We start from the raw sequence: 23,191 nt of genomic DNA, 5'->3' as shown, positions 1-23,191 counted from the left end.
CTTTTAGAACACTATCTTTGCCAGAAAGCATTAAGACCTCAACAGGACTAAGTGAGGGGAACCACAACATGGCCCGATTTACTTAGCTGGGATCTTCAAGCTTTTAACCCAATGGAGCTAGAACCCTCCCTAGCTGTGCGACTTAGAATGAAGGCAGGACTGCTGCTAAAAATCAGAATCTACAACTTGTCAGGTAATCCAAATAGTAATATGGTTAGAATGACATGATAAAGGTACAACCTCCACCCAACATAAGTATCACTTCGGAACTGTCAGACTTCGAGATTTTGGATTGTCACGAACCTTGGACTGTCAGTGTTGCCTGGGACTGCGCTTCGCCTACATCGTTCCATGCTTCACAGGTGTACTTGCCCGTGTCTTCGGGGAACACTTCCTGGATGTACAGGCTGTACTCATTACCTTTCTTTTCAAAATGGAAATCTTCAGATTCCTGAATTTCCTTCCCATTGTGAAGCCAAATAACCTCGGGTGGGGGATTTGCTGAAGAAAACAAAAGCAAAGACAGAGAACTGAATAAGATGACCATTAAATACTTCTTAGTCTTAACATTTGAAACAACATGAACAAGAAGAAGTATTTTTCTGGTAAACAAACTATAATTAATGTATAGTTCAAAGATCTTCCAGGTTCAGTCTTGAGGTTTTGATTAGGTCAGGTCCTACTCCTTCCCCTCTTTGAACTTGGTGCAGAACACTCACACATGAAATATGAATTAGTGACCAATTCATGCTTGTAGATAATATATTTTATGTGTTGTTTACCTGCCCGAAGAGTGCTTATTACAATGGACGCATCCTTAGTTTTATTTATGTGGGGACGAGATCTATATTAAAATACCAAAATGGTCTGTTTGCTGGAGAATGCATAGAACAATTAACTCTCCATAAGAACCTAGACCAAAGGCACTGTGAACATGTTTTTTAACCACCAAAATACTTTGTTTGGGTTGGACCAAGGGCAACAGTATGCAATGCTTAAGCCTCTACTCTATCCATTGTAGAAAGAAAATCTGCTGAAACCGAAATATGGTAACTAAAATGTTTGGTCGTAGTTGTGTAGACAAGACCATGGAAAGCAAATTATGTCATCAGCACCAGTCAACTCTTGACAGAATTTAAAGACCATTTTGCAGAGAAGGGATTCGTTGTTTCCCCTTTAAAGGTTTGGGTAACAGTGACCATGGTCCATTTTAAACCACACTGAGCAAGTTAAGTAGACTACAACATATGATTAAAAACGATTCACACAAGGATTGTGGCTTTTCTCCAACACTTTATTATAATAATTTTTTAAAGAATTACATCATGTATTTTTGAGCCCAATAAACCCAGTAAAGCAAATATTGCTTGTCATTGGGACTGCCATTTCCCACGTGCTCAGCAGGATATTGCTAAACTGCAGGCATTGTATGTGTTATTACCGGCATCCATGTTAGATGTAAAAGTTATTGCCAACATCCACAGGCCCAAATATTTTCAGCTTTCACATGCTCAGGTATTGTCAGCAATCATTTGTCCATTAACATATTTTCAAAAAACACTTGCCAAGTAACACACATTTACAGCTCTTAGAAATACATTACCAAAATCGCATCCTTGTATTTTGCCAGCTTCCATATGTCCTGTGGCATATATATTAGAGTACCCATATGCTCCATAGAAGGTCGAAAAAGCTGTGTAGAATTGTTATGTGATGGTTTGACTATTTGTTTCTTTCTTATTGAAGATTGTCATGTCCATTTAATATTGTTTTTTGTCAAGTGTATTAAATGCTGTATATAGTGTCATTGTCTTTTTTTGTACGGCAGACAAAGAGATTGAGATACATTGTACATATCTCTGATAAAAAGAAGCACATAAAATAAAAACATGCGATAAAACATGCGATAAACTCTCGAACACACTAGATTTAAGTGGATGCTGTGTTATGAAAGGTGGTGTGTAGTGATGGCCAAGTGGGGCTCATACATTTTGCATTACTATAGAAGGTATTGGCCACTTTCAAAGGCTCGGTTATTGACAGCGTCTGTGTGCCCAGTCACATATACTGCCGGCATTAACATACTTAATAAAAGGTATGGCCTACTTCGAAATGCCCAGTACAAGAGGGTGCAATTTTACACAGTCAAATAAAAAATAGTGTTTTTTCGCACATCCCTGATTTGTATATTTACAAACAGGTGTATAACCAATGGGCATTTTCAAGACCTTCCACTTGCTTTATAACGTACATTGCTGCAAAGGTTCGACACCAGTAACATGTATGTCCCTCTTTCATATGCCGGATTACTTTGGTTTCACCTGCACAGTAGCACATTGCCAGTAACTGCATGCCAAGCGAAAGCTATTCGAACCATTTACATGACAAGCGAAGGGTCGGGAGGCCTACAACTGAACAGTGGGGCAATTCATGTTAAGGAGGAAAGTGATGTTGCTGCTTTTTGGTCCAAGGCTGACCTGACCCTGATGAGCTGAAGGAGAGAAGAGGGGTTTGATAAGAATGCTATCACTTTTAAGGGGGGGGGGGGGCAAAAAATGGTCTGGAATCTATAGGCAATATAATCAATGTATATGCTATTTATGACATGGGTTGCTGAAGGTATAGCGTAATATATGACAAGGATTGTTATCATCGGAATCTTAAACAGATACCACATTTTTGAGTGATAGGTGTTGTGGAGAAATAATTGAATTAAAATGGATTTTTATTTGAAGACGTTGTACAATATAAACTTTATGCAATTTTCACGGCTATTACCAAAGTCTCTATGGTCCATTAAATTCAGGATCCTACTGTGTTGTAGTTGGCATGCTAGCCTCATTCATTCACTGACTCTGGCTGAAACAACCACTCCCCTGAGACAGCGTGGGTTGATGTTTCTCAAGCTCGCTGTTAAATGGAAAGACCTAGGGCCAGATTTACTAAGAAGCCACGCAACGAAGCTCAGCAACTAAAGATGCTGCTCTGCGCTGTACGAAAGGGAGAGAGTAGAACAGCGCCATATACTAAGAGGTGTCACGGTTCTCCTTTACGGCACATTTTTGGCAGCCGTACAACAACGCAGACACTGTTGCACCATAGTGCTTGGGAGTCTGCATTCAGCTAAGCATAGTTTTTATAGTGGAAGGTAGAAAACCTATGCTTTATGGCCTTTTCCATGTTTAATGTGTGCTATTTAATGCAGCACATATGCAAAGTAGGGAAAACGAGGAGAAATTAAAACATTTTTCCTCGTTGTGCTTGCCTTGAGGAGGTGCAGGGTTTTGGGGCAAATCCCAATCTACGATTCTTTGCAAAGAGGGATTTGCATCAAAAATCATGGGTGGTTGCCTAGGAATGTCCAGAATCCACCCACATAACACCCCTTTAATGGAAAGTAATGCAAGGCCGTGCATGGCACAACTAAGCGTTACTTTGAGAGACTATCTATTGCAAATCCAGGTTTGCGTTGGATAGTAAATCCCACCTTAACACTTTCTAAAAGTAACACAAACCTGACAAAGAAGTAGTTAATCTGAAACATTGCACACAAAATCTGCATTTTAGGGTAAGAACAGAAGTAGTCTGATGCCACTACTGCCCAGCTCAATGTAGGTGAAGAGGCATCATCGAACACCAGGTTTATTTGCAAAACTTGGTAGAAGCAGTACTTGCATAAGAGTGGCTACTAGAGTTCCCTATCTTACTATGGTTGCTGCACTGCTTTGCATGAAAAACTTGTAAATTTGGCTCTGGGTGCGGAGATTTTGGTGTGAGTCATCACCAAGTAAAGATTAAGACATTCCCTTTGGGGCACACCTATTTGGCAACGACCAACCAATTCAATGAGAATCTCCAGTCCAGAAGGGATGTTAAGGTCACCAGGAAGATGGAAGATCAATGGGGCAGATGGGTTTTGATGGAATGTGTAATAAATGATCAAACAGTCACTATTGGGTCAGTGTATGGATCCACCGATGATGATCCGGGTGTTTTCGAATTTTTAGACTCAGAGTTGGCTTTTTGGCCAGAGCCGGTCATTCTGGGGGCGGACTTTATATAAATGGGGTTGGGGGTCTGGGCACGGAGCATGGGCAGCGCTATGGAGGCCGGAAGAAAAAAGTATGCCGAGCGATACTCAATCTGGCACGCCATAATTCCTTAACCAATCGATGGGTACGGTTGAACCCATTAGACGATGGAACTACTTATTACTCTACCCCACACAAGGTCTGTGTCAGATTGGACCATTTTTTTATATCAAACTCTTTAATGTCAAAAAATCAGATAGAGAATTTTCCTCGTTTGGTTTCTGACCACAATCCGCTGGTTTTAACATTAAAATCGTCAGGCGGTGAAAGGCGGACGCGAACATGGACTTTTGAAAGGAGGCTGCTTAAGGATGATGATTATGTTAAACATATGAATAATTGGATAGTTACTTTCTGGGAAATTAATTGTGGTAGCACCTCCTCAGGAGTAATCTGGGACGCTTTTAAAGCCGGTATCTGGGGGGAGACATTAAGCTATAGTATGTATAAACAAAAACAAGAGGAGATCAGAGTCAATAAACTGGTTAAAGCGGTTTCAGAGGCAGAGGAAGAACTGATTTTCGCAGTTCGGTCTGGCGCCTCTCCGGATCCGGCACTCCTGAAAATTTTGTGTATTAAAGCGGAGGTAAATGAGGGCTTTGCTGCTAAAGCAGCCGCGACCTATTTGACAAAAAGGGAGCAATGCCACGAGTTGAGTGAGCGTGTGGGACATATTCTCGCGATTCGTACAAGACAGAGATTGACGTCGGGAGAAATTAAAGAAATATCAGATGGTAAAGGAGGTACATTTATTGATTCCGAGGAGGTTAGGGAGGTTTTTAGATAGTTTTATGCCAAACTATATAGCTAGGATCAGTCAGGGGATCCCTCAGATATCCAGCAGTATTTGGGGGATGTTGCTGCTCCCCAGCTCTCTGAAGGGGACAGGGAGGCGTTAGATGCACCTCTGAACTCTGAGGAAATTCTCGTGGTACTTAACAACCTCCCTTCAGGCAAGGCTGCCAGGCCTGACCTAATCCCCATTGAATTTTATAAAACATTCCAAGCTGTAATACACCTCGACCTGGTTGATACAATCCTACAGGCTCAGTCAGGAAAATCTATGCCAGGCTCCTGGGCAGGCACCGATATTGTTGTGATTCCAAAAAAGGGTAAACCACCCTTGGAACCAGGGTCATATAGACCTATCACTCTTATGAACTCGGAGGCTAAGATTTTTTCTAAGGTAATGGCTCTTAGGTTGTGTAAGATAATAGGGCAATTGGTTAGTCCTACACAGCATGGTTTTATCCCAGAGAGGGGAACTGCACAGCATGTCCGCAAGGTCATTACTTTATTCGATGCCACGGAAGTCTCAGGAGACCCCATGGCGGTCATGTTTTGGATGCAGAAAAAGCATTTGATCGGGTCGTCTGGGACTTCCTATGGGCAGCTTTATCGTGGTGTGGTATCGGAGAAGGGTTTATCAAGGTGATTCAGGCAGTCTGTCAATCCCCTACTGCCCAGCTTAGAATCAACAGAGGGCATACCTTGGCAGTGCAGATTAAACGAGGTACCCGTCAAGGGCGTCCATGTTCGCCTCTGTTATTTGCGGTTTACATGGATCCGTTGATCCGCAGGTTGGAAATAAATGACCAAATCCTCCCGATTAGGATTCAGGGCCAAGTGTTTAAAACTCTAGTCTATGCGGACGACGTTGCGATAGTGACTCCCTCTCCAACTAGCGCAATTGTGGAAGTAGAAAGGGAGGCTGAGTTATTCGGTCGGATTTCGGGCTATGCGTTAAACGGTCCCAAGACACAGATCATTAAGAATAACCAGGTGGTTTGTGACGATGTACGGGTAGTTAAATCGGCTGGGTACCTGGGCATTAGTATTTCAGCAGATCTGGATAAGATCGTAGATCATAATATCGGACCTATAATGGCTAAAAGTAAGAAAGATCTTGATAGGATACATAACTTTCATGTCTCCTTGGTAGGGCGCTCTAATGTGGTCAAAATTATTATTTTGCCCAAGTTTCTTTACTTATTTAGGACAATTCCATTGATTTTTTAAGGTAAATGGTTTGTTGCAATTGAACATTTAATCAATAGATTTATCTGGGCACAAGGGAAGACTAGGAGATCCCTTTGTTTTATAACTCTTCCTAGGGATAGGGGAGGATTGGCGGTCCCCGATTTTAAGTTATATTACTGGGCAGCAGCCTTCCAGTACATGAGTGGGCTGATGGGGGGAGATACCCTAGACCCACAGGTTAAGATAGGATCAACAGATATATACACAATACTTATTGGCAAAGATGCAGAAAATTTGTTTTCTGAAATATACTGATCCCAGCTATTTTAAAAGAACCAGATTCAAGACAATTATGGCAGGCTATAAAATGTGGGCATCATTTTGTAAAAAACTGGGCCTGGGTAGATTCAATGCTTATACTCAGATTGAAAGGAATGTCTCTCTCCCAGGAGAAATATTAGCAGATTATGTTATGTTTGATTGGGGCCGGCGGGGGATTCGGAAATTGGGGTATTTGATGGGGGCTAATGGCGTCCTCCAGTTCGCTGATATCCAGGGGAAGTATGGTATTACTAGGAATAAGTTTTTTAAAGTTTTTGCAAGTTCGGAGTTATTTGAAAAATAAACAGGGTGGCACTGCCGGGTTCTGTAAAAATAGGATATTGGATGTAATTGAGGGTGGGGCAGGATGTTCTATTAGAAGATTCTACGCTGAACTGTCGGTTTTAAAAAGCGACGATCTGGAAAAATATGGAAGGAAATGGGCAGATAAGCTCCAGGTGGACCAGGATTGTTTTCAGGACTCTCTTGAGTTGGGGCGGACTATACTCTGCTCGGCAGCATTGCAGGCTCAACACTATAAAACGATATATTCTTTACACCATACACCTGCTAGGATCGCTCAATGGGGGGGGACGACAGGAATTAGGTGCCCACAGTGTGATAGTGTTGAGGCTGATATTATCCATGTCTTTGCACTATGTCCGCAACTTAATTCGTTACATAGGGCTATTGAATCTTTTTTGGATAACACTTTAGAAATTAAGGTTACCCTTACGCCAGCATGGATTATTCTTTGGGTAGGTGGGGGAAATGAGCAATGCAGTTCGTATTATTTTTTGTTTATGGCTATGTCAGTTTTAAGAATCTGTCTGGCAACAGCATGGCTGGATAAGGTAGCCCCAACCTTTCATCAATGGTTGGCTAGATTGCTGTCAGTATATAATTTGGATAAAGGATATATGATAGGAAGGGGAAAAAAGGTAGAATCTTTGTGAAACGCATATGGGAACCTGTGGTGGAAGGAGAATGTTTGAAAATAATTTTGAATTTATGTTTGTTCTCTTCTATGGTGATTAAGGACTGTTCTCATGTTTTCTTTTTCTATGTGCATCTCAGACAAGTGACGGTGCTATGTGCAAAATTATCTGATTTCTTTCTGTTTGGAAATAGAAAAACGTAATAAAAATATTAAAAAAAAAAAAAAAAAAAAAAAAGAGAATCTCCATTCCTCGTCAGACATTTCAAGCGGCGTTGGGGCTAAAACCAGAGAAAGGTTCAGTGTTATCCAGACATATCTCTGGCGTGTGGGTTGTTTGGCAGAAACACCAAAAAAGACAGTCCTTTCCAAACGTTTCTGTAAAAGGTTGGTCTAGAAATGATACTTGGGATACAAACAGCTGTCTCTTTCTAAAACGCAGTGGAACCTTCTGCTACATTTTGTCAGCTCTATGACCCATGGCAGTGGTGTAACGAAACTTGCTGAGTCCCCCTCCACAACCCCCCTGCAAAGTACATGGAGGCCCACCACCTTCCACGTTAGTCCCAGACCCAGTGTACTGCGCTGAGGGGGCCCCCTGTAACTCACGGCCCGCACGGGCTGCGGAGGATAATGATACGCCACTGACCCCTGCCATGAACATGAAGAAAGTTAAACCTCTTGATACCTGAACAAGTAAGGTTTGGATGGAAACTTTGCTAGGGCTTGAATACAGAAATAGCCGGCCCTGCAAATCAGCACTGACAATCAAAGGCACGTTCTGGTCCCTCTGCCAGCACATTTTGTTATACTTAGTGTAGAGAGGATGTCTAGCCAAAATAGAAAAGCATATTCAGTAAATGCATTGGCATGCACAAGTCAAAACTGCATTTCGAGCAGGTCCATTCTCAGCCGAATTCTTCATTAACGACTCAATAGTCATCACGTTACAGGACCTACAAAGCAACCCTGTCACGCATGAACCTGAGGAAACCTCAGAAACATTTGATTTGTTTTACAGCACCAAGTGCTATTTATTGTGGGAGAGAGCCACAGCCACCCATCTTCCTTTTAAAATATACTCTATTCAATTCAAAGTTGGCCATGTGACGGTGATATGTGCCCTAAGAATGCCTAAATAGGAGTGCCTTGCTAATTCCAATGGAGCCGGCCAATCCCTTTACAGGCCTTATTGGTATTTCAAGTTCTGAGGTAGGATCCAGGGTTTTCCTCCCAGAGATTTTACCTGCTAAAAGGTGAAACCTCTGGGAGGATCATTGGGGATAAAGGGGTATTGTTAACTTGGGAACAGAATTAACAGTTCGCCAAATAAACCCTCATTTCTTGGGGATGCCAAAAGGTGGCATTCGCACTCCCCGTTAACTATGACCCGAGTTTTGGGGTTACTGGAAGAGGAGAGATGTAATGGGTCGATTACTGGGGCCTCATAATGAGGTCCTCGATCTTCTCTGACCCTCCCATGACCACGTCATTCCTGCACATTGCCAGTGGGCTGTGGGAAATTCACATCACGCTGGCATAATCTCAGGGAATTTCAGTTGATTTCGTCAGTTCCATCTGGGAGGCAGAGCATTTCCTGTCTCGGCCCCAGAACTATGTAGCCATCTGCTGCTCTCTCTTCACTATATCTCATATTTCAGGCTTTTTAGCAAAGCTTCAAAGACCCACATTTTCTATTTGCTTTGCAGTTGTATTCTTTCATATAAACTTGAATTCAGTCTTGGAGCTATGATGCCCATGAGTGAACGTGTGCTTGTAATGCATTCATTTTCCCTCACAGGGTTTTGGGTCAAAATGCAGTATGCTGGGCTCATTATACAGCTGCTTCATTCTATTTCAGGGATGGTAGGATCCTGTCTTTCCTCTGGCTAACTAGACACTTCATGCCCATGCAGGTTTGAGGAGGGGAATGGGTAAAGCATATAAGTGTTTTGCCTTGAATTAAAGAATGAATGACTGTATGAAATTGTTTGCAGAACACTCCCCAGCACTAAATGGAATCTTGAAACTTGAAACCACAAGGAAAATCAATTTGGAAGCAAACAGCCAAGTTTTCAGCAACTTCCTGGTTTGCAGTCCAAAATTAATAGTACAGAGCTTGGCTGGGAGCTGGTTTCAGGTGGGCAGGTAAGAAGTGGAGCGGCACCTTTCCCAAAGCACCTGAATTTGGAATTCCTACCAGCAGTGAATTAAATTAATGAAGTGCTCTGGAGGGAAGATAGTGCAGAAACCTATCAAAGGGAAGATAGAGCCGAAGACTATCAAAGATACCTGGGGGCCTGACGAGTACAATGTACTGTGCGCCAACGCAAAAGCCTTGAAGTGAATCCCTATCTTTACAAGCAGCCAACGTAGAGTCTTGAGATGAGGCGATACAGAGGTGCAACAAGGATGTGTCAGAATCAGAAGCGCTGCAGTGTTCTGATTAACTTGCAGCCCTTTTATTAAGCAGCCAGGAAGACCTAGATACAACACATCAACATAACCCAATCCATAAGTGATAAGCTATTGTGCCTTTGTCTTCCAATAGTCCAATGGGGGAAGAGAAAGGAACTTTAAGGCACAAAGCAGAGCAAAACAATTGTCAATCACCAAAGATACCTAGGATTAAAAAGAAAGTGTATTGTGAAATTTAACTCCAGGTTTATTGTTACTGTGGGTGGGTGGGTACAGAATGGGAAAGAGTGTCAGGCAAACAGTGCTCCCACCAACCTAGTTTGGAAAGACAGAAACATAAGAATGTCGGTCTTATCCAAATTGCATTGCTGGTTTCTCATGAAAATTCATTCCAGAACCATCTGTAAATAGGTTCATGAGCAGCTGCTGGCCCTTTCTCGAAAGAGAGGAGCAACTGAGTGTAGACGGCATAGGAAACCGCTTTAGATCCAAATGGCTTAACCAAGAGGGCTATATAAATATGAAAAAATGTGGGGCTAAAAAATGAGTCTTAAAAGTCACCCTTGTAATCAAGGGCCACGTGTTTCAATGACCTAATCTACAGACACCTTTCACCACATAAGATGGGCTGGAAATTGAACAAGACCTGTCCCTTGTGAGTTTTAGCCTCCCTATTCAAATTGACAATTCATCAGTGTGACTCGGGGATCATGAAACACCACCTGCAGCCTTTCTGTTCGCCTCTGCTGGGAAAGAATATCAGCTATTCATCTCACCGATGTGCTAAACCATTTTGCAGTTTCAAGCCCTGTGATTGGCAACATTACAGGGTTTCCAAATACAAAATGCTATTTAGCCTTGTTTAAAACCCATCTGGCAAACATTTGTTCCTGAATCACAATTTGAACGTTTTGTGAAAGAGAAATCTCTTACCAGCTGTGATTCATAAGAATATATATATATATGATGTGCTACCACAATTGCAGCTCAAATCTTTGAAATTTTGCCAAAACCTAAAAGGGGGTGATAGCGGATTCGCAAAGTGGAAGCTTTCGCTGAGAGGAAAAGTGCCAGGCAGCCAGGGGACCACTGTCTGCTCCCACCGTATTCTTAAATGGAAAAATAATTATTTTTTAAAAGCACAATTGTACCTTTAACAAAAACAGAATGTTTTATACAAATTGTTTCCCTCCAGATTGACAAAGCAAATATAAGAATGGTGTTCTGCTCTCCCTTGCAAGCCACCTCTTCTGTTTGCACACATTTGCAACGAGTCACAAATTGCAACCTGGCTATTTGCTATTCATTAAACAGATCATTTTGCGACCTCTTGAGATTGTGCAATTTGCAACGTAAGCTATTAGTTCATAGGTGACATTGCAAATTGCATACCTATTTGCAGGCCAGGAGGAGCGCAAACTGCACATCCTGGTTTATAAAAGGGTCTTATTTCAGGGAGCCCAATGTGTATTAGACTCCAGTCTCTCCCAAGCTTTATGCATGATCAATGTTGCTATGCAGAAATGGATGACCACATTATAGAGCAGACTTGTCTGTCTGAATTATGTAGCAGAGTAACACAAATGATCCGCATGCTGTGGGTCCCAATGCCTTAAAATAGAGACTTTTCTCAAGAAGACAACTATTCACGTGGGAAGATATTACTGAACATTCAAAACTGAATCCCCAAACATTTGCTTTGTGCCTCTGATAGAATTCTGGAGTGGAGTAATCACAGTATTATGTGTGCGGACAATGCAGGTCTGTTGAAAGTCCCCACATGCAAGCTGGGCCGGCTTTAGGGCGGTGCGACCGGTGCCACCGCACGGGGTGCTGGCTTCCTGGGGGCGCTGTGTTTGAAAGTTTATTATGCTTTTGAAGCACCTGCTGCAGCGTTTCTTCCCCCCCCCCCCCCCCCCCAATTACCAGGCCTCACATAAATGTCAAGATAACTCGTGTTATTAATTATCTTCCTGGAGAGAGATCAGCATGTTGTATAGTTGAGGTTTTGACTTCGGTGAAGTTAGTGCAGAGGGTTAATATTCCTGCTGCAAAGAACGTGTACCAAGTAGATTACAAAGTGTGTATGATGTAAACAGATCAGCAGGTTACTGCTTTCAAAAGAGGCATCCTTTTGTTACTTGCAATTTATAACTTAAAGTCCTGATATAGGATAGTGAGCTATTAACTTTCATCCTAGAACTGCATACACACTGCAAAGTATACATTATTAGAACATTGATTAATGTTGCAAAAAGGGTTAATTTGGCTAGAAATTGATTCTTATTTTTAAAGAAAACTCCCAACTGTGGTGTTTCTTTTTCGACTCTGAGTTTGTGCTTCTCCACACCAAGCACTCTTAAACTATACTGCCTACCAGTATGGATGACATGTGACTCATACACTTTTAGTCCTTTGGCTTATGTAACATATCCTATACACTGATTTACACACGTATGATTGATTGTCTCTGTGTAATGTGTATGTGATGCAAAGTGCTTGGACACCCTACACTGGTATGAGTGGCGCTATATAACTAATTCAATGCATCTGAGAGAGTGTGGTTATGGAGACTTGGTCACTGTTAAAGGGTGCTAGTGAGAGAATCCGTGGTGCAGGTGGTCATCGGGGAGGCGCCAACAAACATTGTCGCACAGGGCGCCACCAGCACTAAAGCCGGCCCTGCATGCAAGCATTTTAAAAATGCAGGGCATTTTAGAATTCAAGGTATCAGGCTTTAAAAAGAGGTGCCACATGGGCAGAACTTTACTCAATTTCATGTGGTCTCCCATATAAGTGCTACTTTGAGAACGCTGTTACACAGAGACGACAGGGTACCAACTTTGAAACAAAAATATTTCCGTGACAATGCCTATATAACTGGTTTTGCTCTGCGTAGCATATCTTTAAATATGTAGGATTTTAGAACTCCTACATATAAGTATCTGTCTTCTATTCTATACCTTGAGTATAGATAGTAATGCCACCTGGGAGCAATTTCACTTCGCTAATCCCTCAATATAACAAGCATTGTGTGTAAGTTGTAGCTTGCTGAGTAGTTGTGCAATATAAGTTACAGAAAGTCTGTTAAAGTGCTTTGGCTTGTTTATGTACAAAAAGGCGATATATAGTGGTGTTACTAGTGGTTTAGTAAGGGTACGTAATAGCAAAATTTTGAAAAATGATATTAAAGAGGAAAAAAATAAAATTAATTTATGTAATAGCAATCTTAAGTATATAGAGGAGTTCTGACAACTTTTGGGCCCGGTACCATTGCACCCGCCGCGCCATTCAAATCATGCCCTAGTGCCTGCAAGAAAACTGCAGTTATGACTGCCCGTTTAGTAGTCAAATATATAAATACTTGGTGCTTATAGAAGTTATGACAACCTCTGGCACCGGTGCCACTGCACCTGGTGCACCATTCAAATAACCACTTGTGACTGCCTGTTTCGTAGCAAAATATTGCAATATTTGGTGTTTAGAGGGGCTACGAGAGCTTTGGGTCCCGGTGGCACTGCGCCTGCTGCACCATTGACATCATGACCCTAGTGCCTGCAAGGTAACTGCACTTGTGACTGCTTATTTAGTAGTTAAATGTAGCAATATTTACCGTTTAAAGAAGTTCTGACAACTTTTAGCCCTGGTGCCACAGCACTTGCAGCACCATTGAAATTATGGCCCCAGTGCCTGCTAGATAACTGCACTTGTGTCTGCCTGTTTAGGAGTGAACTTTTAACAATATTCTGTGTTTAGTGGGGTCCCTAGAGCTTTTGACCCTGGTGCCACTGCACCTGCTGCACCATTCAAATCATGACCCTGTTGTCTGCAATGCAACAGCCTTTGTAGTTTCCTGTTAAGGAAAAAAATATAGCAATATTAGGTGTTTAGTGGGGTGCCTAGAGCTTTTGGTCCCAGTGCCACTGCACCTGCTGCACTATTGAACTCATGACCTTAGTGCTTGCTAGGTACTGCAATTATGACTGCCTGTTAAGTTGTAAAATATAGCAATATTAGGTGTTCAGAGGAGTGCTGACACCATTTAGATACAGTACCACTGCACCTGCTGCACCATTCAAATAAGAACCCTGCTGCCTGCCAAACAAGCATTTGCAATGCAATAGGTCTCGCATTTATAAGAGTTTGAGCTATTGGCATTGTAAAATTACAATGCCTTTTATTTATGTTTTGGTTTTAAAACAAATAAAAGGCATCGTCATTTACAATGTCAGTAGCATAAACTCGCATAAAAGCAGTGTGTGGAGTGCAGCAGTGTGCGGCGTGCAGCAGTGTGCGGTGTGCAGCAGTGTGCGGCGTGCAGCAGTGTGCGGTGTGCAGCAGTGTGAGGCATGCAGCAGTGTGAGGCATGCAGCAGTGTGAGGCGTGCAGCAGTGTGAGGCGTGCAGCAGTGTGAGGCGTGCAGCAGTGTGTGGCGTGCAGCAGTGTGTGGCGTAGCAGTGTGAGGCATGCAGCACTGTGTGGCGTGCAGCGGCATGCAGCAGTGTGCTGCGTGCAGCAGTGTTGTGCAGCATGCAGCAGTGAGTAATGCAGCAGTGTGCAGCAGTGTGTGGCGTGCAGCAGTGTGCGGCGTGCAGCAGTGTGTGCCGTGCAGCAGTGTGTGCCGTGCAGCAGTGTTTCGTGTAGCATTGTGCGGAGTGCAGCAGTGTGTGGTGTGCAGCAGTGTGTGGCGTGCAGCAGTGTGTGGCGTGCAGTAGTGTGTTTCGTGTAGCAGTGTGCGGCATGCAGCAGTGTGCGGCATGCAGCAGTGTGTGGCGTGCAGCAGTGTGTGGCGTGCAGCAGTGTGTGGCGTGCAGCAGTGTGTGGCGTGCAGCGGCATGCAGCAGTGTGTGGTGTGCAGCAGTGTGTGGCGTGCAGCAGTGTGTGGCGTGTAGCAGTGTGCGGCGTGCAGCAGTGTGCGGCGTGCAGCAGTGTGCAGCAGTGTGCAGCATGCAGCAGTGTGCGGCATGCAGCAGTGTGCGGCATGCAGCAGTGTGCGGCGTGCAGCTGTGTGCGGCGTGCAGCAGTGTGTGGTGTGCAGCAGTGTGTGGCGTGCAGCAGTGTGAGGCGTGCAACAGTGTGAGGCATGCAGCAGTGTTTCGTGTAGCAGTGTGAGGCGTGCAGCAGTGTGCGGCGTGCAGCAGTGTGCGGCGTGCAGCAGTGTGTAATACAGCAGTGTGTAATGCAGCAGTGTGTGCAGCAGTGTGTGGCGTGCGGTAGTGTGCGGCGTGCAGCAGTGTGTGGCGTGCAGCAGTGTGTGGCGTGCAGCAGTGTGGCGTGGTTTGTAAACAACAAGAAAAGCAGACATCAAAGGAAGGGTGGGAGGGAACGAGCATATGGGGTGTGAGTTATAACGAAAGTTAATTGTTGTAACAGGGGAAGCAGGAAGTGAGGCCGAGCACACGCTGGCGAAAGCAGTCTGCTGCTTTCAAGTCGATGCCAGATGCCAGCTTCGCGCTGGAATGCCTCACATGCACTGGCCATAAACCGGATTCCTAAGGTCTTGTGCCCCTTACTAAATCTCTCTGAATGTGTGAGGCGGCGCACGCGCAGGAAGTAGCTGGTGGCAAATGGAATGCGTGTGGTTGTGCGCGTAACCGCCACCCGATTCGCCTGGGAAGCCTTTGGGAGCATTTTCTGAAGCCCCTACATAAGTCTCGCCTGGCGATAGCTTACGCGATAGCCAGGCGAGACCTAAAAACTGCACTTGTGACTGCCTGTTTACAAGTAAAATATAGCAATATTTGGTGTTTAGTGGAGGTATGACAACGTTTGGCCACGGTGCTACTGCACCTGAATGCACCATTTAAATCAAGCCCCTTTCAAGTGCAAGGTAACTGCAATTATGACTGCCTGTTTAGTAGTAAAATATTGCAACATTAGTTGTTTAGAGGAGTTCTTTCAACTTTGTGGTCAGGTGCCACTACACCTGCTGCACCATTCAGATCATGACCCTAGTGCCTGAAAGATAACTGCAATTAAGACTGCCTATTTAGAAGTAAAATATAGCAACAATTGGGATTTAGAGAAGTTCTGACAACTTTTGACCCTGGTGCCACTGCACCTACAGCACCATTGAAATCATGCCCCCATGTCTGCTAGATAACTGTACTTGTGACTGCTGTTTGGTAGTAAAATTTAACAATATTCTGTGTTTAGTGGGGTCCATAGAGCTTTCGGCCCTGATGCCACTGCACCTGCTGCACCATTCAAATCAAGCCCCTTTTAACTGCAAAATAACTGCACTTATGACTTTCTGTTTAGTTGTAAAATATAGACATATTAGGTGTTTAGAGGAGTGCTAACAACTTTTGGACCCGGTACCACTGCATCTGCTGTACCATTTCAATCAAACCCCTTTCCATTGCAAGGTAACTGCAATTATGACTCCCCCTTTAATAGTAAAATATTGCAATATTAGGTGTTGAGAGGACTCACTGCACCTGCTGCACCATTCAATAATGACTCTAGTGTCTGAAAGATAACTGCACTTGTGACTGCCCGTTTAGTAGTAAAATATAGCAATTTTAGGTGTTTACTGGGGTACCTAGGCCATTTGATCCTGGTGTTACTGCACCATTCAAATCAAGTCCCTTTTAACTGCAAGTTAACTGCAATTGTGACTGGCTGTTTATTAGTCAAATATAGCAATATTATGTGTCTAGAGGAGTTCTGACATCTTTTGGGCCCGGTGCCACTACACCTGCTGCATCATTCAAATCATGACCCTGTTGTCTGTAAGGTAACGGCACTTGTAGCTGCTTGTTTAGTAGTAAAATATAGCATAGCTCTTGTATATTAACTTTATTTTTAACATGCAATGTTTAATACAACATTTAGAAATTGATCATAATGACCAAATAGATCACGTGCCGAAGAAAGGTACAGTGGCATGATTAGGAAATGCCACTCATGTTTAAAGGCTAAAGCATCTGCTTTACAGAACTAAGTAATAGAAAGCAAGCATTCCAGCATACTGTTAGAAGCTGTTTGCCTTTTCTGTAGGAATAGATCTTATCTTGAAAGTGACTGGGGCTTACATAGTGTGAACACCTTTAGTAGAGGTATCATAAATGCATGTATCCTGGGAAGTAAAAAAAGTTCCACACAAAAGTGAATAAAAACAGTAATTTGGGTGTAGGAACTAATAAGAACCCCTTTTAAGATATAATAAATACAAGAGATTTCACAAGCATAGCGCAAGCCCTGTGCAGGCAAAATCTAAAAATGAACAGATTAAAAGGGGCCTATTAACCTTTGTAGAGTGTCAGACGCAGCATTGCATGTGATACACACCATTCATAGCAATTTTAACTCACTTAATCTAGAGATAAAGGTTTGTAGAAAAATACAGATTATGGTATAAATTATGGGTTATGTGACAAATCAACATTATGCAGAGAACAGTGGGACTTAACACGTAATGTCCTTTAGTGAACATATTATGCTGTTCATGGAAGCTGGTAAATCCATGTATTTACGATTTGTTTAAAATTCTCTTCAATGATTGGTAAGAACAGTAAGAGTTATCTTGAGGGCATAAAACTACATGTAAGCCTAGAAAGGTCGAAGAGTGGTGGATCAGAACTAGATCTAAAGTTTTGTTAATGGGCATCCAGGGAGTTTTTAAAAGCTTGAAGATATGTTCTGGAAGCGGGAATAGGATTTTGCAAAGGCACTGGTGAAGGAGCAATTTCTGGGTATTTTGTCAATCTTCCACGTAGATAGGGCACCCACCTTGGTAACAGAAGTTATGAATCAGTGTCTCTACATGTTTTGAAGACCCATGTTAACTAGAACACTTTCATGACTCCTTAAGTGCAAAGACTATAAATAAGTCAAGGGCTCCTGAAGAAGAACTTTTCAAGTTCTCAGAATATACGAGTATGTCAGAGAAATAGTTGCTTCAAGTGAAAACAACACACAGAAACTGTAATAATATGCTAGAAATAGGAAAGGGGAGGAACAAAACAGAATATGTAGTTTCCATCTCAATTTAGAATTCATTTGGGGATTGAGGGTCCTGCTGGTAATTGAACTAAACACTCAGTGCTAAGCATTGACCAGAAACAGGTATAAAAATAAGACACATACTGCTCACCGATTTAATACAACGAGATTTACCATGTCTACTTGATTAACAACACTTCACATTGCACTGATCGATCCATTTCACAGCTCACTGAAATCACAATTTTTCTTCCAGGTATGTTCTGAGAGGTGTTGGTGAAGTGCCATTCTTATCCTATGCTCTAGATAGTGATTGGGAATTCCCTAAACTCAATCTTGGCAAACTGGAAAACCAACCTGCTTTTGTAGACATACTTTCTCTTCACTGTAAACTTTGCACAGCACCTAATTAAAAAAGGCACACAATTATTTTGCCTTGCGTGAGCCTGCAATTTTTGCTGACTCATCCCCGTTCTTCCCTCTTGCAGTGGGCATAGATGAATGTCTGACAATGCTCTGGGAATGAATAGTTCATGTTCCTGGGACCCCCTGTTTGAGATTTCCACTTCAAAGGAAGAGTTTTTGTAGCAGTCCCTCGTTTTGCATTTTGCTCCGCCCCTTTCAGATAACTTATCCCTACTAACTGCAGGGCCGACGTTAGGCATGGGCAGTGTGGGCAAGTGCCTAGGGTCCTGCACTCAGCGTACTAACATGAGCCCCACACCATTACGTCACAGCCAGCCAGGCCATGGCACACCAGCCCTCTTGTGCCCCCTGCTCATCCAATTGAGAGCAAAGTGTCTTGGTGCATTTGTGCCCAAGAGTGGGTGGACCCCCTCACAGGGTCTTGATGGTATGGAGTAGTGAGGTGAAGCCTAGGGAAGCGGACCCCTCCTATGGTCCCAGTTGAAGGAGACATATTCTTCAGGTTTGTCCTACACTCTTGCTCCCTGCCCTGCTGTCCATATAGAGGCACTGCAGGACACCCATTGTCGCACAGTTTAGTGCCCCACTAATTTTAACCCTCTCAGCCTACAAACAAACCTCACACCTTCAGCCTTTTATGAGCTCCAAAAGAGGTCACTGTAGGTGACTGCAAGGAAAGGTCTGTGGCCCAGGAGGGTTCTGCATAAAGTAGCTTCAGAAACAGGGACATTTATGGAGATGCTCATAGCCCTGAATGTGTGCAAATTAGGGGAGTCTCGCACATTTCCTTTCTGCCCAGGGCCCCAAACATCCTAGAACCACTCCTGACTAAGTGGTCACACTTCATACCACTGCAGCTTTCTTCCATCTAAAGGCAGTTCAATTGTCCTCCAGAAGTCCAGTTAGCCTTTTTTATTGTGGGATAGTGTGTATTGGCTCTGGAGTAGGGTTTTAATCCAGTTTGTTCTCAAGCAGTACAAAGTACAATTTTTAAAACTTACTTTTCCACTACATTTATCAAAGGCCTTCTAGCATAATTAAATTAGATTTTTAATAGAAAGTGACATAGATCTTTTATTTTCTTTCTACCAGCTTCCTAAAAAAATGATTTATATTCACAATCATGCTTGTTCAAGCAAAATGTAGTTTGGCTACAAACTGACAAACCGTTTTGGCAACTTTTGTTGGGACATATGTTTACTTTATTTGGGATGCTCCACTTTAATACTTTAAGCGTTCAGGTATGTAAATGTAAAAGGAACTTACTTGTGACTTAGCTAATGTATAAAAATATTTTTTATTAATGCAAAACCATTTAATTTCCTTGTTCGCTGTCCCTACAATGTAAAAGTGCTTATTTATGGACAGAGCATTGCTGGAACTGGAATTTCCTCTGCATGGTAAACAAGTATGAACACATGCCTGAAGTGACCCGATGATATGCAAATTCTGGTATTCTGATTTTTGTTGCCTAGCTCACGCACTAGTCGGGCATGCACACTGAGGCCAAAGCTTTTATTTTGACTCCAAGATCCACAGATGGCACCTGAGACCAGAAGGGGCGAACAAAGTGTTCTCTTTAGCTATCACGGGACTACTGTCCATGTCCTGGGTTTGCAACAGTAAGCAGTGGTGACAGAATAATATTTGTATAATTGTAGCAAGGAACAAACTTGGTTTCCCTGATTCAGAAAGAGTGTGATGCCAACTGGTCACATTTGAGTACAGTTCTGGTTTTATGAGACAATCAGACTCTTGAGCTGGCATCCTGTATACATGGTAGCAGGTCTACATGGGGATACAAGTTTAAGATTACTTAGACTGGCTGGGTTTGGAATGCCCCTGGATTTACATGTCACAAGATGATGGTTGTGCTACAGCCTCCCCAGAGTATTGCCTGCATTTCTAAGTCGAAGAGTGCAATCCTAGTACTGAAGTGTGGGAGGATAAAGACAGGTATGCCTTTGGAAATGTGCTTTTTTCAGGTATTGCTGATTAGTTCTTCCTGAGCATTGCCACTTGGGTTAGTGGTGGGAATAGAGAGCTGAGTCATTAGATTCTGTTGTTAGAGGGAGGGATGCTCCTAAGCAGGGCTGGCCATTTTGGCTCACTTCCACAAAGTGGATGACAAACAGGAGCAGAGGTTTCACACATCACTGTGCTCATGTTTCCAGTACTTCTGCATAGAGTCCGCTATGTCACTACTTACCGCCATAGACATATTTTACAAAGACTGCATGGCAGAATCAACATGAAATATGAAAAGACACCGCCCCAAACCTATTCCTGGGTAGTGACAGTGGCATCAACATCCTATCTCTGGCAAGCATGTATAAAAGAGGGACCTAAATTACCACACATAGTTCCAGTTCCAAGCTCTTCAAGGCCAAGGATGGAGTGCTCCACAAAGTTGTTGTACTGCTGAGATCCACACACTTCCAGAGGTGAGATGAACTAGCTCACCAATCCCCCACCCCAGTGTGACTGCTGCAGCGACTTCCACCAGAGCAGGACAGTGGACATGGTTGACTCAACAATCTGCCCATGAACACAAGAGGACCTGCACCATGGACCAGAGGACAAGAGTCCGCGTCCCAGGAGTGTTAGGACATGTCCAATTGAAGCTCGCTTTCCCAGAGTTGCTGCCCCTCCACTGGGCCCTGCACAAAGAGAAGGAGGTGGATTATTCTGGCCTGAGTTGCTACACCTCTGCAAGCTCCGTATACGTTTCATAAGTGGATGGCATCTCCCAGAAAACAATCATGTAGACTCAAAAGTTACTACAGATTTATGTGAAATCATTGCTTTTTTCTCTTCAATGCATAATGCACAAACAACATCACAAATACAGTGCGTTAAAACGTGGGTTCAGGAAGAAGTCTGTTCAGGAATAGCATTATACTTTGCCAGTAGGTACAATTCACATCAATAAAGTCACAGAACTTCAAATAGGAGACACTTGTTCAATTATAAATACACACAATGACATTGGAGTACCAGGGATAAGCCATTTTCTTCCCCTTTGTTCTCACTAAGCTGCCCGAAAGGCAAAACTGGGGCTTAAGGGCATCCTGAAGGGCCGCTTTGCACACAAAGCTATCCACAACAAGTGTTCAGTAAGCATGCACCAGCAGGCAACCCCCAGTCAAGTTAATAAAATCTGCCCCAAACAAAACTACAGTGGGGGCAGGTAGAAGCTTGATCTGGATACATGTGGCTCAGAGCTAAGGACATTGTTAGAAATGGGGGTCTCTAGTTGGCTGGTTTGTACCCTTCCTTGTAGTCAGGATAAGGGAGTTACACTTATAAAATGACCTCTGCTCACCCCTTTGTTAGCTTGACACGAGCAGTCAGGCTTATCTCAGAGGCAAATTGCAAAGCATTTGAACAAAACATACAATAATACAGTGAAACACTGCAACAGGGCACCACCCCAGTTTAAAAAAAATAGCCATTATGTATCTGTGTAAAACAAGACCAAAGCGATAAAAACCCAACATAAAATAATCAAAACACGAATATTGCAAAAATAGAATTAAAATACAGTTCCTTGAAGTCAATAGCTCTGTCCAGGGCTATCCTTATGTTGTGAACAAACAAATCCAACAGTTCAGACTGACCGTGAGGTAGTGAGTCAGCTACGATGACGGCAAGTCCTGCACACAGTACCTTGGAAATGCAAGGTGTTGTTGACCTTGCGATAAGCTCCAAAGAGGCGACGGCAGGTATCGGTTCCGGAGGTCAGTGCAGGAGCCGTCTGGCCGTTGAAGTCACACGCATTGCACATCGAACTCCGTGAGGCTAAAGACAGATTTGCTGGTGTTGGGGCTGCAATGCAAAGTTGGATAAGCCGAGCCTACAAGTCGCGGTGCAGGCAGCAGGTCGGTGACAGCATCTGACGTCATCAGTGAGACCAGGGCTGCAGTGTGAAGTGGGGCGGTGCGACGTGCGGTGTCCCCAGGTCACGTGGCAGGCAGCATCGTTATCGTTGCTGAAGCGCTGTTGCCTGTAGACCTAAGGTTGCGATGCTTCGTGCAGTGCCCACAGGCCGCGGTGCTAGCAGTGGCATTGGTTGACAATGCTGGAGTCAATGGGGCTGATGACAGTGGACCAGGGTTGCGGCATCAATGTCAGCATGGAGCATTGTCATCGGTGAGGCCAGGGCAGTGACGTGAAGCGAAGCAATGCGAGGTGTAGAGCCTTACTGACAGCTCAGACTGGTGGCGTAAGTGAGACCATGGTTTCGTTGTGAAGCAGGGCAATGCCCTGCCCGGGTCCCTCAGGTCACGGAGTCGGCACCAGTGTCTTCTATTGCAGCAGAAAGCCAAGTGCTGTCGGCAGATGAACCTGAAGTTTTTCATGTTCCTGAGACCTCCAACAGAAGGTAAGCTCCATTTCAAGCCCTTGGAGAAACTCAGGAAATAAGTTGCAGAGCGTTCAGTCCAGTCCTCTCACTGACAAGGAACAGAAGCAGCAACTGCAGGCCAACCTAACAAAGAAACACACAGCAAAGGGGCAGTACATCTCCCGGCAGCTCTTCTTCTTGGCAGGTCCTTGGTCTAAAAGAGTTCTCATGAAGTCTTTGAGTTCCCTGAGACTTCGAACAGGAGGCAAGATGTACTTCAAGCCCTTAGTGTCACGATTCCACAAATCCCTATCATCAGCATAGTGAGTAATCACCCCCGCACTCCCTTTCAGGTACGAATGCACGAGAGTGAATGGAGAAAGGGGCCACGGCACTACAACTCCCAGAATGCCAAGGGACGGGACTTCTCCCTGTTGATTGGCAGCCATAGATTCAAACGACCTCATAAGCACCTCCTATACAGGAAGAAGGTGCTTGACAATCGTTTTGCTTTCCTGAGACGTGGCGGACGCTTTCCTTTCCGCGGAGGAATCCAGAATCACCGCCGCTGCAATTTCCTCGAGATGCCTCTCGGAACTCCGACGCGACGTTCCTGAGACTTCGCTCCTGACTCGCCGATCATTCGAGGACTGAAGAGAATCCTTGACCGCGCACACGCAAGTACTTGCTCTCTGAGGGTGTGCAAAATTCGTACTCCTAGACAAC

General features: G+C 43.7%; 1 protein-coding gene across 3 annotated transcripts in view; it reads right to left on the bottom strand.

The window, feature by feature from the left end:
* The window catches only part of MYLK (myosin light chain kinase), a 1,478,514-nt gene that overhangs the window by 487,812 nt on the left and 967,511 nt on the right, over positions 1–23,191 (bottom strand). For all 3 annotated transcript variants that reach the window (XM_085647312.1, XM_085647311.1, XM_085647313.1), the window contains one exon: positions 304–501. In XM_085647312.1, the coding sequence (XP_085503438.1) occupies positions 304–501 (198 nt within the window). The remainder of the gene's footprint in view (positions 1–303; positions 502–23,191) is intronic.

Source organism: Triturus cristatus, chromosome 3_2 (assembly GCF_964204655.1).
Source record: "Triturus cristatus chromosome 3_2, aTriCri1.1, whole genome shotgun sequence".
NCBI classification, from domain to species: domain Eukaryota; kingdom Metazoa; phylum Chordata; class Amphibia; order Caudata; family Salamandridae; genus Triturus; species Triturus cristatus.
The sequence above is the reverse complement of the archived record's forward strand: the minus strand, read 5'-3'. Positions and strand labels throughout refer to the sequence as shown.